The 15,641-nt window shown below is 45.2% G+C and overlaps 1 protein-coding gene across 1 annotated transcript in view; it reads right to left on the reverse strand.

Annotated features, from left to right (window-relative positions):
* The window catches only part of LOC111224807 (flocculation protein FLO11-like), a 50,039-nt gene extending 35,045 nt beyond the window's left edge, over nt 1-14,994 (reverse strand). The window contains exons 1-5 of the mRNA XM_022749465.1: nt 14,750-14,994; nt 10,179-10,244; nt 3,735-3,918; nt 1,333-1,785; nt 428-901 (exon numbers count right to left, since the gene is read on the reverse strand). Of these exons, the coding sequence (XP_022605186.1) occupies nt 428-901; nt 1,333-1,785; nt 3,735-3,918; nt 10,179-10,244; nt 14,750-14,917 (1,345 nt within the window). The 5' untranslated portion in view covers nt 14,918-14,994. The remainder of the gene's footprint in view (nt 1-427; nt 902-1,332; nt 1,786-3,734; nt 3,919-10,178; nt 10,245-14,749) is intronic.
* Nucleotides 14,995-15,641: the final 647 nt, after the last annotated feature.

Here is a 15,641-nt window from a genome sequence, read left to right on the forward strand (position 1 = left end):
CCGGGGCCTGAGAGGCACGGCACACGAGGTAGGGACCTCGCCTTCTATTGTTGGGGCCCTCATGCCTTTAAACAAGGAATCAAACGGTACCAGCTTTTCATCAAAAGCCCTCCTTTCTATTGCTGATTTAGAGGAAAAAGAAAAGCTTTCTGCGTTATTTATTACGTGGTGGGAGGAGGCGGGGGGAGAAAAAACAGGCTGACAGCAACGCTTTCACAGTGTGTGGACGGGGGCAGGAGCATCTGAACGCCTCACTATAGAAGCAGGCTTTGATTTCACTGTGTCTGGCCCCGGGCTCTTTGTTTACGGGTGGATGTCCAACCATGTTCAGGACAATCAGGGTGTAAGAACGTGGGCAGGAGCACAGCGCCAGGCGGGGTGGGGGGTGCGAACGGTCCATGTGTGGCTGGCAGAGCTCATTTCTCACCTCTGACGGGGGAGATGGGCGGCAGGACGGGCCAGCGATGACTCTCCAGCCCGCTCGCTGCAGGGGAAGGGGTCAGCTTTGCTCCTGAGCGGGGAGTGGTCCTCTGGGGACTTGGGCAGGAAGACCAAGTGGCTGAGGGGAAAGCCGGTGTAACACGGCCATGATCAGAGTCCAAGGAGGGGTCGAGACCAGGATCTACCACCGCACCTGGGTGCAGATGCTCTGATGTTTTTGTGCTTCTGCTCAGAGGTTTATCTGAATCAGGGTGGAGGCCTGAAGCCGAGCGAGACGGGAGGGGTTTGGTTCGGCCGAAGAGCGGCTCGTAGAGAGGAGGGTTGGCGCTGGTGATCGTTGGGGATTGGTGAGGGTTGGATCCAGCTGGAGGGTGAGAAGCTGGAGGTAACTGCACCACTGGAGAAGGCTGGGGGGGGCGGAAACAACCACCTCCCTCTGAGTCCCAGTCCCTGATATCTGCTGCAAAAACACAGAAGGAAGTCTGTCAGTCAAATCTGATCAAACCACACCCACCTGTTGCAGCAGATAATTGAGTTATTGACTGTTAAAGTCTTAATTACTCTCAATTAATACTGATGAAGAATCTTTTTTGTCCCGACAGCTGAAATATAACTGTATGTGTTTCTCAACTACTTCTTCTCAACTGTGCTTTTAAGGTGGAAGCTGAAACATCTGCATGTTACTGAGTGAAAACTAAAAGAAGCTTTTCACTTATCACGTGTTCTGCAGTTTGTGTTGAGTCTAAGATGTAGGGATGTTTCTGCACATCATCATAAATGAAATTGTGAAGGGCATTTTTTCCTTTTTTACATTCATTAATTATTAAAAATATAATCAATGATTAAAATGATCCATTGATGCTAATTCCACCGTCACTGTAGAGGTTTTACCGGACAGGACGCTGCTCCTGCCGCTGGTGAGGTCGGTGCTCCGGCTGAATAAACTGGAAGGTGGACGACTTAAATCTGAGAGCGACCCCTGGGAGAGGGAGGTCGGTGACGCCGGGTGCTCTGACCCAGCGGCCCCGGGGTGCAGCAGCTCCCGGTGCGGCTCCGTGATGACGGACGCCGCAGCAGCTCGTGCTGCTTCCTCCCTCTCCTGAGATTCATCTTCCACCTCTGGAGCGGGATGAGAGAGGGAGGGAGACGCTGGCACAGTGCTCGGGTTGCTTTCTTTTCTTCCAGAGTGGAGGGGCAGGGTGTTGTGGTGAGGGGGTGTTGGATTGATGGTGGATGGCGGTGGGGCGGCGGGGACAGGAGGACATGGAACAACAACAGCAGAGCGCCGTCTCTCGTTCTGCACAGCACTTCTTCTTCTCCTGTCTGGACTGAGACGGACGGATCCTTCAACAACAAAACAACAGACAAAAACAAAACATTTTCCTTGAGTCTTTCATTCAAGGTGCTTTTCCGTGACTTTAAATGTGGGCATGGCTTCTGAACGGTCAAGCCTGCTCGTGACAACTTTGGTTCCCTCAGTCCTGGAGCACACACTTGTTTCCCTGCTGGGTGGGACGAGCCGCCAACAAAGGCAGCGAGAAATCGCCCCACTGGAGCAGCTGCCTGTTTCCCAACTCTGAGCTGAGGGCAGCGGAGCACGTATCCACACCGCGTTTATTATGACATGATGTCAGCCACAGGTGTCCTGTGAACACGTTCAGCAAGTGCTCGAGGAACGCCAGCGGCCGCGTTGCCAGATTGGTTGTTTTTTTTCCAGTTGAATTCATGGGTAAAATGTTCATATGACAGACGAAACAAATTACATGTAAGTGAATTACAAATAGATTATTATTGGGTCGGTTCTGTGAGAAACCTTAAATCTGCTCATACAAGTGAAGATGCGTACTCTTTAAGCCTCGGTTGCCTAGTTACAGTAATAAAACAGAAGGCCAGAAGCATCTATCTTATATTCCAGTTAACTGATTGATTATTTAGTCTATAAAATGATGGAAAATAGTAGAAAAATAACCAAGTTCCCAGATCTCTCATGATTGCTCTCAGTTTGAAAAGATATAAAACATCTGAGGAGCTGGAGCTCAAGATTGTTTTTTGTCTTTTCTGTCAGAAAATGCATAAAAATGCCCACACACTGTTTTATCCCTCTATCTTCCCTTCTTCACCTCCCCTGCTCCAGCTCCTGTTCCTGACTACGAACACCTCCTTTCATCCCTCTGAGATTCTCTTCCTCAAGCATCAACTCCATCCAGCGCCGCCCATTTCCCTCTCGCCTTCTCCATTCTTCCCTCTTTGCCGTTTCACACCCCTTCCTTTCTCTCTCCTCCTATTTTTTTTTTGTTGACCACAGTGAGAGTGTGTTTGTGTGTGTGTGTGTGTGTGTGTGCGTGAGGGAGGGAGGGAGGGAGGGAGGGANCTGAGATTCTCTTCCTCAAGCATCAACTCCATCCAGCGCCGCCCATTTCCCTCTCGCCTTCTCCATTCTTCCCTCTTTGCCGTTTCACACCCCTTCCTTTCTCTCTCCTCCTATTTTTTTTTTGAGGGAGGGAGGGAGGGAGGAGGGGTGAAGGGTGTCAGACAATCTGCTCTTGTTTCGTGGGGGTCTGCCGCCGAGAGGAGTCAGCACAGGGGGATAAAGAGAACACACTGGAGAGCACATTTCTGCACTGCCTCCTCTTACAATGCCCTGCCATTCCCATCTGTTACACACACACACACACACACACACACAAGTGTACGTGAACTGGTGCATGTGTGTATTGGTGTGTGTGCTGATGTGCATATGAATGACATGTGTCAGAGCGCAAAGCCACGGCGTTGGGCGCAGCACGTTTCTTCAGGGAGCAGGGTTAAGGGCGATTGTGAGGGAGCCGACCACCATATGGTAGAATAATTAGTATTAGACCCCAGTGCTGAGAAATACCCCCCTCCTCAGTTATACACACACACACACACACCCCAGCACGCTGAAAGCAGCGCCCTGCTGGGGAGCTGAGGTGTGTGCTGGGGGAAATGCCTTCACATCAGAGGCTGGGCTCTGAAAGGAGCGGCAGGTCTCCCGGCCCCGGGCCTTTCACTCCCAGCAGAGGACCACCAGGAGGGCGGCGCTGTGGGCACTTCCTTGCCAGAGAGGACGGCCAAGATTTGCACTTAACCAAACACAACCACAGAGGGAGATTAAGAGCTAACGACGAGCTTGGTGGCCCGTACCTCCACTGCTCCAGGAGAAGAAGAAAAGGCGAGAAAAATTGTTAATGAGCAGGACTGCGGAGTCAAAGGAGTCAGTGCCCTCCTCCTGGTGGTGTGAAAGCACCAGGTGTTTTGTTGATAAGCCTCACCCTCCGGCACTTGGGTCTTTGGGGCGGCGAGGACGTGTGTATGCAGCGTCTTCCCCTGGGGAGGAGGCTGCGCTCTGGACTTGGTGCTCAGGAAACAAGGAGGTCTGAAGTCTTCAGGACGAGCTTTCATATGAGACAGGAACCGCGGACACAGCAAGGGACGACAAACTGGACGAGCCTGGGCCTGAGAGAGAAGAAAAAAACTTTAGTATGAGGCAAATAATATTTTCACTTTTCTATAACAAATGCTTGTAATCGTTTTAAATAAATAAAAACAGATACAGCAAATAAATAGTTATAAAATAAATGAATAAATAATAGAAATCTAATAAAGAGGAAAAACTAATGAAATAAACAAGGATTACAATAACTAAATGAATAATTAATTAATTAATTAATTAAAGGAAAATAAGTAAATTACAATTAAAAGTATATAAATATTGATCAAAAAAGACAGATTTGAGTAGAACTATAATAAATAAATATCTAAATAAAAACTATTAAGAATAAGTAAAATAACAAATAAATAAGAAAATAACAATACAATGAGTAAATAAGTACATTAAAATAATAAATAATGAAAAACAAAACAACAAGTACATTTAAATTTATTATTTATACAATATAGATCTGACAATTTAAAAAGATTCAATAAAAATATCCTATTACAAATGAAACTAAAATGTATTAAATATTAAATTATAATAATAATAATAACAAAACAAAAAATTAAAAAAAAAAAAAAGAAAGAAGATGTTCTGTATCAAAAGTCCTGTAACTAACAGATGAAAGAAAGTTGACTAAATAAAATAAAAAGGAACTTAAAATAAAATAAAAAAAAAAATTTAAATAAAGTACATGTTTGTATAAAGACAGACGTTTTTCTCCCATCTAACCTTTCAACAGTCTGTGGTGATTGACATTTAATCAACACACAAGACAAAAGTCACTGTGGAAAACAAGTGTGTGCCATGCCACCGCCAAAATAAAAGCCTGAATGAAAAACCCTGCTGTGGCCTACACTGTTTATAGAGGGCGATTTCAAATGATGCACGGTAGCACCGCTGCCCCCTTGTGTTGACAAAGCAGATCACACATCTCCTCCTCGGCACACAAAGTGACTCCAGCTTTGTGTTCTTCCACCCACAACCTGCCGCCCGCTTGAAAGGAAGGAGGCAGAACATGATCTGAAGGGTGATAAAACTCTCCAGAGTACACTGTCGGGACACGGCAGGTAAAAGCAGGCGGGACGGTCAATATTGAAAATGTGGAGAGACGGACGACCGCCTGCAGGAGGCCAGCCAGTGAAAAACCAGTGACTCATTCAGTCCGTCTCTGGCCTTTAGAGAGCAAACACTTGTAATAAACGGCCTGCAGGACGCGGGGCTTTTATTTGGCTTGGATTTAAGCCGCATCTGAAGTTCAGCTCCTCACCCCTTTTAACACACAATCAAAACAAACAGAAAACGCAGAAATACAACATCTGTCTGACTACAATGATGAACCAAGAGACCTTCAGACAGAGAGTGAAAAGGGNGAGTGAGGAAGGGGGGGGGGGGGGGGGGGGGGGGGGGGCGGAGGAGGTGGAGATGGAGGAGGAAGGTGGGGTCACTGTCTGTGACTCACACAGGGAGGATCAGCTTTTAAATCCCTGCACCATCTCCACTGATTCCCTCCTCTCAGATCTGGAGGCTTTAAAGATTTGCATTCTTCTGATGTAAAGAGGGAGAAGTGAGGTAGAAACGGCAGAACAAGAGCCGGTGTTGGGGTGGGGAGGGGGGGGCTTTCTCCTCCACGCTCCTCTTCCTCCCCTACGGCCTCCCCATTACCTGTCGCTCAGGCCCGTCAAAGGGCTGAGGAGGGCTTTGTGAGGCTAGACTCAGCTGCTGTTATCAAACTCGTGACCTTCTGCAGAACGGGTCTGAGCACGCACGGTTTCACGTAGGTCTGCGCCATTACAACCCACGCAGAGGCTCTTTTAATGCATCCATACATGCGAATGCAATCGTACATCGCGTACAGGACAAAGCCGCGTGTCCTTTAAACACACACATTGATGTTTCTTATCGCACACGGTCACGCTGATGAGTTCTCTGTGCAAGATCGAGCCCTAAAGAGCCGTTTACACTGTCTGCATTGAACCAGTAAAGGTTTACATACTGCTTATGAATGCTAAGTAGTGACTACAGTGAAGTGTTACCTGAAAGTTCATCTTCTCCAAGCTCGTATCTGGTTGGATCTTGTTAAATTTGGGTCTTATTTTCTACGTTGTGGCCATATAATAGTAAGATCTGAGAACATGACAACCTGAATCTTGCTAAAAAAAAGAAGACTGATGGGGCAAAAAACTACTTTAGCGTATGTGCCGTAGCTGTTCGCACACTGCCGACATTTCGGGGTGAGCTCACTTTCAGTTTTACCTCCAAAAAAAAGTTGTTAATCAGGTTGAAGCTGCGACTTCTTCCTGTTTGACTTTGTCATTGTAATGATGCTGTGTTCCCAGATTTTAGACATGACTTTGAGAGAGTACAGTGTCATCATACACAACAGAAATAATGTAATGAAATGAGATTGTCTCTTGATACTGTGATTTTACCATGTTTCTTTAGCTTGTTGTCGTATTTTTATCACACGTTACTCTATGTTTGAATATTTTAAGCTCTCCTCTAATTGAGTCCCAACCCAGCTTCACTGATTCGATGGTATTAATGTATGCATCTTTTCATGCTCGTCCCGAAGGTCATCTGAACAGGAAATGCAATGGTTATACTACTACAAATGAATCTAATAATAGAGGGTGGATATTGTTTCTGGAGAATCCAGCTTCAAATTCATATTCACAACGACTGAAGTCAAAAGTACAGTTGGTTTGCTGCATCGCTCGAGACTGGAAAAGGAGTTAATGTTGCTGTAACCTGTCAACGAGCGGGACATGTCCAGCAGTGACAGGAGGTAATACTGTCGTTTCTGTAGACACCCATGACACTCGTGTGGGCTCCTTCGGGCCCTTGCAGGCCCCCAGGAAACAGGCTGACCTCCTGGCGTCAGGCAACCCACACGCTGTCCTCACACAGCCAGAACTGGCTAATGTCATTATGGGCCTGTTTGTGGTCAACAGCTCCCTGATTGAGATGTACAAGTAGCACTGCTCAATGAATGTAGGAAGTCTATTAGTTAGTCAGAGTCCCAGATGGCCTGCAGAGGACAGACTTGCGTGTGCTCCTTCACCCCCCCTCACCTCTAAACACACACACACACACACACACACACACATATGCACACAAGCATACATGAGCAGCGATACAGGCACACATGCACACACACACACACACACACACTTAATTACACTGCCTCCGAGTGAACCCTCTGACAGGCGGACGACTACGAGCAAAGACAGAAGTGTGTCTATGTCCCAGTGTCTGCAGGAACAGAGAATTCTTCACAGAGCTGATACACAAGAAAGCCAGGCTTAGGCCCTAACAAGGTTAAACCCCAGAAAAAAAAAGTGACTTTTTAAATCATGGAGATTTGTGTTTCTGCGGGGTGTAATTAGCTTTGCTGTGGGGGAGGAGGGAGGGGTGGATGAAGGGTCGGGATACTGGCGAAGGGGGCCGGCGAGAGGCAAAGCGGGGGACGACGACAGTGGGGCGCATTGTGGAGTCCGGCGGATTCAGGGGAGTAAATCTGATTATCAGCTCGTGTCAGAAGCCAGGCTCAGATGCAGCTTAGCATTCAGAGCAACTTTCTACTTTCGATGGTGAGACAATGACCCCGCTTTACGGGCCCACGCAGCCCCAGAGGGCCTATCGACTCCGCCCACACCCCTCATCCCAAGCCCCCACATCCTGAAACAACACAACCCAACGCAGCAAAGTACAGCATGACGGCTGATACAGCATTACTTACAGTGTTGGAGGAAGAACTTTATTTGAGTAAAAGTAGCAACGCTAAAGTGTAAAAACACAAATTAAAGTCGTGTTCCTTCGTACTGTTACCACCCTTTACAAGGTGTTTATAAGTCACAACTGATGGCTTTATTAATGTTCAATAAATGATTTAATGATGCTTTACAGATCAGTTATAAACCTTTAGGCCGCCTAGGTTTGAAAATCTCCTTTGGCAAATGTTGATCCTTCCTGTTTTGCAGTATTGCCGTTAAAAACTTGGTAATCCATTAATCAATGCTCATGGATTTCCTGTTTTCTAATAACCCATCAAGTCAAACATGTTTTAATCCTTCAAGTCGTTCAGTGGTTGATGCCAATTAGTTGTTGATAAATGATTTCGGTCCAGATAAGTGGTGAAAACAATCCAATTAAAGGATCCAATTTTCAAAACCAAATGTTATTCTTCTTAATGGCTTAAACTGATCGATGAAGTATCAGTAAATCATTGATAAAGTTATCATTTATTATATTATTGGATTATTACTGATGCATTAATGTGTAAAACAGCATTTTAATGTTAACACTGGTAAAGTTAATTTAACCTACTTCATATACGATTGTGTTATATCTTATAAAAAAAAAAAAACTATCCATATACTAATATCTTGAATGCAAAATAACTTGAAACTAAAGCTGTCCACGAAATGCAAAAGGGGTAAACAGGTAAATAAAGACGTCTTCCCCCTGCGGGCGCCGCCGCCTTGTTTGGGCACCTGTGCGCTCTCGTCCTGCACCGTCCCACAGCAGCTCGTGTCCCAGGTGACAGGAGCGGGAGCTTTGCTGCCTATATAAAGCAGACTGCTGGGTCAACAGCCTCTTGTCGCCCGCCTGTCTGTTTGTTTAGACAGGGGGGAAAACCCTCGTTGTAAAAGCAGCGTCACCGTATGACGGGGGCAGTTTTACCATCACAATGCCGCCCTGTGATTTATTAGATATAGCGGGAGCGCAGCAGAAACGGAGGGTGGCAGAGGGCGATGCCAGGCCCTGATGAACTCGCTGAATGCAGAAGTGCTGAAGGCAGTCGAGGATGTAAATGAGGCTGTAAGGACCGGCGAGCGTCTTTGTCTGCCGACTTTACTTGTTTGTTTAACCAGAGACCAAGACAGGAAGCCAGCCCACACAACTCTGCTGTCCCCATGGCAACCCCACTGTTAATTGTGGCACATCCACTCCCAGACTCTTTTGAGCAAAGGGGAGAGGTGGAGACTTGTGAGTGTTGGAGGAGAGAGAAAGGAGTGTGTGTGTGTGTGTGTGTGTGTGTGTGTGTGTGTGTGTGTCTCTTTATTTTCACTAGGCAACAATATTGGGATTTTGTTTAACTTTTGAAAAGTTTTATTGAATTTGAACTTTAAACATAAGTTTAATATCAGATGAATCATTCGTGTCATTTATCAACAAACATGGGCCGATATTTCTAATTGATTAGTTTGACTTTATCTCCCCTTATTAAACCTTTATGAACTGTATATAAACATCTACTAACGACTTATCTGTGAAGCAGCTGTAGGGACATTTTAACTCTTCATAATGTACAGTATTTATTTACATTTGTTCACATTTATTTATTTGTTTACATACATTTATTAACGACTTTTGTTTTATGTTATTACAACTGTGTGTTACTATATTGTCATTCATTGTTTGTTTATCGGTTATTGTGCCCGCAGCTGGCGTTTTAGTTGTTAACCAATAACTGATAAACACAAGCTGCCTACAGCTACATTATAGTGTCATATATTAATCATTAATGAAATGTTTATAACCTGTTTATAAATGCTAAACAGGGGGGTGTTTAAAATAAAGTGTTATCAGTGATTAATCAGTAATTGTAAATATATGTGACAGACTTGCTGCAACCCTATGACTGCGCTGGGAGTTTGCACGGATCAATCCATAAAACTAAATGTGATGGGCCTCGTGCAAAAATCATTAGTACAAACAGATTTGTTCTTAAGGGGTTCCTACGAGTGATTTAAGAAAACTTGTATCATTCATCAGTTTTCTCGTCTTTAGATGTTTCTCTTGGGTACAAAGTCAAATCATAAGAGATATAGATCTGTTATAAGTCACGGGGAACACACTTGTTTGACGTAGCAATAATAAAGATTTATGAATCTGGATTTTAAATATGTTACTACTAAACTAAAATAAAAAACATTAAATAATATAAATCTATGTAAAAACAACAGGCTCAGGATCTTTATGCAGGTGAACATCCTCTGTTATAACACCTGACAGTGGGTCGTCACCTGTCACGGGAGGTATCCTCTCCTTTATGATCCATGACATGGAAAACATCCAACATTATATCAAACCACCTACACATGAACAGGCGATGCGTATCAGGTCAAAACAAAAGGTTTAATTCAGTCCAGAGAGTTTGGTCGTTCGTGTTTGGGAGAACTCGTACAAACAAACCTCACAGAAAAATGTTTAGTGAGATTTAAGATGAGAATAAAAAAAAGGAAAATGTTGTTGAATTAATTTGAGCACTCACGCTGAAGTGGCAGAGTCCTCTATCCCACAAGATGGCCTTGTTGACAAAAGACACATAAACGGGTCTCTGCAAGAAACAGAAAAGAAGCCGAATAAGTATATATAAAAAAAAAAAAGTTATTGATTACAGAAGGGAATTTAAAAACAGATCTATCGGAGCCAGATTGAGATTGATCAGTCAAAAGAGTTCATAGATGAACTGCTTTCAGTAGCTCAATCTCCTGCTCCGTGGGCCGCCAGGCTGGGAACAATGACTGAATCCTGGCACAACAAACATAAAGCCACACAGTGAGAGGGCTCTCCAGAGACATTTAAACCCCCACCAGTGCATTAATAACCCCTCTGTCTTGATTACTGAGCTGCTGTGAAACACCTCCAGTGGTTTGAGCTCCTGCAGCCGAGGCCGAGGACTCGATGATGGAGTGTGCTCTCCCACGCAGCCACTTTCCAACATCTGCTCAGTGAACACACACGTCTGTTCCTTATCGCTTCCCCCTTTTCTTCTTAACATGTAGCTTCCTCAGGAGTGTGGTGGTCCTACGGTCAGGGTGCATCAGTTTGACCCGTGGAGCAGGGGAGGGGGGTGGGGGGGGTCCGCTGTGTTAACTCATCAATCAATGGAGACACTTCACCGGCCGGTAGACAGCAGTCAGCACAGCAGCTCATCCATCTCTCTTTGCGGCTCCTGGCAGCTCCCAGAAGCACCGAGTCAGCTCGAGAGCCCGTCCACTCCAGGGAGCAAGAGAGCAGATCCTCCCAGGACTCACCCTTCATTCATGGGCTGTAACCTCCAGACCAGAGTGGGTGACAGGGGGCAAAATGGGCTCGCAGGGTGAGAGGACAATGGAGCTTGATGTGTGTATACGTGTGTGTGTGTGTGTGTGTGTTTCCCTTTCCTTTGGAGTGCACTGGTGTGAAGCTTTTTGCCAGCTTGTGCCAGACTCTCAAACCCATTCAGTGCCACTATGAGAGGCTAGAGGCCAGCGTCAGGTCTGGCCATCTCACCGCCTTTGTCTGCTGGCTGCGTTTAGGCCGTACCTGTTGTATTTAACAAAGCACATCACGTATGATTATGCACATTATGGCGGAAAAACCTCACAAGCTCTCCATCCTTAATAGAAGACTTAATTGCAGCCCAATAATGAACCGTCAGGGGACAGCAACCAATTTCCCTGCAAATCATGGGTGCTTGTGGCCCAGTGACCTTGTTGTTACTAATTATACGCTGAATGTGAAATCAAGTACATTTTCAGACAGTAGAGGATGAAGTGGCTGGGGGTTGGGTCGGCCTGTGGAAACAAAGTAGAGAAATTATGTGAAGTGAAACAGAAAATAAGGCAAAAGAAAAAAGGGCAAAATTCAAATGAAAGGGAATGAAGGAAATTTTTCTTTTAAATTTTTAATTTAAAAAAAAAAGTATTTTAAGTATTATATTTTCACTATTGTGAACTGCAACTCTACACTGGCAACTATCACACTCCTTAGACAAGATAGATATTTTCTCTTTTACTCTTTAAAATGAAACCAATGATACAATAATAATAATAATATAAGTATAAATCTAACCTCTGTCTTGCTTGTCCAAGTATGTAAGCTAAGCAGCTAAAGAGTGAAATTATAAAAATCTGCCACCTGTAATCATCACTTCAGCCAACAAAGTTGATGGCTGCCAGCTAGAGATGAGAGGACTGCTTTTGCCCACCTCTTTCCGAAATCAACAACGACATTGTGTCTTTGATCTGCTGCCGTTATAAATGACAACTGCATACGTGCCATGTGAGAACAGAAAGCTTGAGAGATGTAACAGTAACCATAACAGCACTGTGATTACAGGCCTAAGCAAACTGTCAATTACACATTGTGAAACTAGCTATTGTATTTGACAAAACAATTTTATCAAAAGGTTTATTTTAGGTCTACTTACTGGAGCTATCTCATCACACCATCTTCCTCAGCATATAGGGGTTTGCTTTATTGTATGATGCTGAGTTCTTGTTTGTTGCAGCATTTTTCCGAGAAGTTAAAAAAAAAATGCTCATGTAAAATTGAACATGTAAGATTAAATATGGCACATCTCTACAAACTACTGTTTCCAAGATCAAAAGTGAACTTTCAGTCTCAGTTTTTCCGCCCACATAGAAGAAAAGTCCTTAGCGTGCTCATAACAAATGGAAATTTGAACATCTGCAATTACAACTGGGAAAAACCCCATTTGCTGATGAAGATCCAGATGTTTCAACTTCTGTTTCCAATGTCAAGACTTTCAACTTTCAATCTCAACAGATACGGTATGATTGTGTTAGTTTGATGACACATGAATATACAACAAAAAGCCAGGCCAATAATAAAGCTGCTGCTCCATTAGCTCAAACAAAATTGCATCAGTCAATGGGCCTCGCTCTGCCTTTGATGTCATGGTTTGACCCATCATCACAAATACAACACATAATCCCATAGAGGGTTTGTCTAAAGTGATTGCTGCTCCTCTTTTCCTTGTTCAATTCAGATGATGAGATTAGGCAGATTCCTGGCAGATGGGCTTTCCAGTGTGCATGTGTCGACAGCGTGTGTCCCCCCTTTTCCACGCAAACTCCACCTCAGGGTACTTCCTGTCAGATCCATTGAGCGCAGAACGGCGTGGGCTGGCGGGACCCAAGAGGACAGGAAGTGCTGTGCTGCTGGTCTGAGCCAGCAGGGGGAAATATGGTCAAATATGGCCTTTCTTATCAATAAAGAGTAGGTGGGAGGGGCTGGATCAAATTACCAATTTGGAGCTAATCACCAAAGTGGTGGCTGGTCTTTGCTTTATCCCCTCTCCCATTCTGCTTTCTCCTCTCTCTGGTGATTCCTGCCGCCATCTGTCTGTCTTTCTCAGGGGAGCTCTTCCCTCTCTCCTGAGCACGACACTGGATGCTTTATTAATTCTGTTTCACCTGATTACACCCTGTCTGTGAGTCAGGGCACATTAAAAGGCATTTAATCAACGTTTAATTGAGGGAGCAGGCATCGAGCAGGGAGCCGGAGATCAGAGCTCCATCCTGGTGAGGTCAGCACCAAGGACGCAACACACATCATGCACATCAATCCGGGTAACACACAGAAGTAAACAAGCTGCCTCTACTTTATATAGTAGTACATAATATATTACACACCAAGCAGTTACAGAGAAACATTGCCACACGTGTGGAGTGGAGTTTCTAACCACCTGATGAATGTTTAGTCCAGGATTCGCTCTGTGTTTTTTCTGGTCTCTACCAAGTCCTGAGAGAAATATCTGGCTCTCTAGCTAAATGCTAAACTATGTTCACCAGCTAGTCTCTAAGTAGTCGGTAATTCTGCACATAATTATCTGTGTTTTTACTGAAACCAGCAACTTCCTGCAGTTAAAAGTGGCGCTATGAGGGCATCGAAACCTCTGTATAGCTGAGATGAGCTGCAAAGTGAGATAATAATTCTGCGGAGTCATCACTACAAGCGTCCCCCCTTTTCACACTGTCACCTTGTCATTTAGTACATAGTGATGTTTTTTTTCCCCAAGTCTATATCATCGGTAATTTTTAAAAACGAGAATGTTTAACTCCCACATTCACAAAGACTATCCTGAACTTTTGGAGGGGGGGGGGACGACAGCCGACCACGATAACCCAAATGTTAATGTGTTCTGTTGGACTCTGCCACCACAGCAGTGGCAGCACCACTTGACCAGCCACCGGATTCGTCTATAAACCAACTAAGATTGAGACAAAAGAGCGACACAGTTCCCAAAGCGGAGACAAAACTTTAAAAGCACACCACAGGAACTCGGCAATGCAGCGCAACACAACGGATGAGGAGATCCAGTTCAGAAGACAATCAAGCAAACGGCCGAGCTATCAATGGCAAACAAAAGGCGAGGGTGACCACCTCAGCATGTCTTTGGCCAGGTTAGAGCCAGACACAGAATAGGAGAGCACCCAGATTGAGAAAGAGAAAGCCCGGGGTCAGCTATAATGAGCCATGAATGTGAGCATCCGACCAATCCTGTTTAATGGAGTTCATCCCTGGAAAGGTTTCTGTCCGGCCTTGCACCGGTGTTTGTGTGTGTTCATATTGGGGTCCGGGTCAGGGGGCTGCAAGGACTCTGTGACCCTGAAATGAGCTCTGGGAGTCAGTGGGGATCCCTGCTGATAGGACAGAGCTCCTTTTATGCTTTAATCTGCAAGCAAGAAGGATCAATATGGCAACTATTGGCGCTGGGATTGTGTGTAGGAGTAAGCGGCCCAGCCATTTTAGACGTCTCACAGGGGGTTGGCGCACCCTGACAAAAGCACAGCCCCGCTGCCACCACCAGTCACAATGACCTGTGGGACAGTGACACACCAGCAGCTAACCTACTTAACATTCATTAGTGTCAGAGAGGTGGACAGATGCTCCGGGTCTTACGGATCTTCTCTCTCATGTTCTCTACATGGGGCTCATTCAGCAGCGTTTGACGTGTCTTTCATTTGGGATATTGGAGTTGTGGGCGGTGGCGGCAGTAGGCCCCATCAGCTGTGGATTTAGGAAGAGCTGGGTGGGCATGGATGGACTCACCCTGTGCGCATGCTGTGCAGAACGGGAGCCGTCAGGCGACCAGGTGCTCGTGCCGACGGGATGCCTGGGCCGAGCCAGAAGTCTCAAAGGACGCTTGAAATCCTGATTTCTGGAACGTCTGTTTTCCCAATGACGCTCCAGTGCTCCTGTTCTGTCGACAGCAGACATATTCAACGAGCTCTAGTCTTTCATTTTACTCATTTTCACCAGTAAAATCCTGAAGTCTCCAGGTTTTCTGCTGTATACCTTCAGTCTTTGTAGCCGAGTGATTTAAGGGTAGAGGAACTGGGCAATGCCTCTCTGTGGGAGGCAAAAAAAATGCAGCTTATGGCTGTTAATAATTACCATCCTGCTAAACTGGTGCAAGTCTCTCATGCACATCGATTCCTTGGCAAACACAAAAGCACAGAACAAGATTCCCATCTGAGTTTGCTACAAATTTTCAGGCAAATAATGAACATCAACTTCCATATTTCTTCCAGATGCAACATGAAAACAAAGCCTTCAACAAACCAAAGCTTTCAATTAAGGAGTGAACAGCACTGTAGCCCCACACAGTGACAGAGGCCAGAGCAGAAATCAGGACCAGCTGGACAGAGAGAAGGCTTTTCAGCCCGACTTCCAGACACAACATGGATCAGGTTCTGGGCTGCTATACAGCAGCATAAATCTCCTGGCCCTAATTACATTACAGGGCATATAGTGGCAAATACTGTGGAAACAATGGACCCAATCAATTCCACAAATCAGACCTCACTACTGTGTGCATGTTCTGAACAGCCCTCTATCTGTATCTGCCATCAAAGCTCATTATCTAGAGTGTGTCTTGGTTCTGAGGTTCTTCATCCTCAGATTTGTAGTTCTGGAAAATCTTAGTAAATATGCTCTTGGT

The sequence above is a fragment of the Seriola dumerili genome, unplaced genomic scaffold (assembly GCF_002260705.1).
Source record: "Seriola dumerili isolate Sdu_G_001 unplaced genomic scaffold, Sdu_1.0 BDQW01000138.1, whole genome shotgun sequence".
In the NCBI taxonomy this organism is placed as follows: domain Eukaryota; kingdom Metazoa; phylum Chordata; class Actinopteri; order Carangiformes; family Carangidae; genus Seriola; species Seriola dumerili.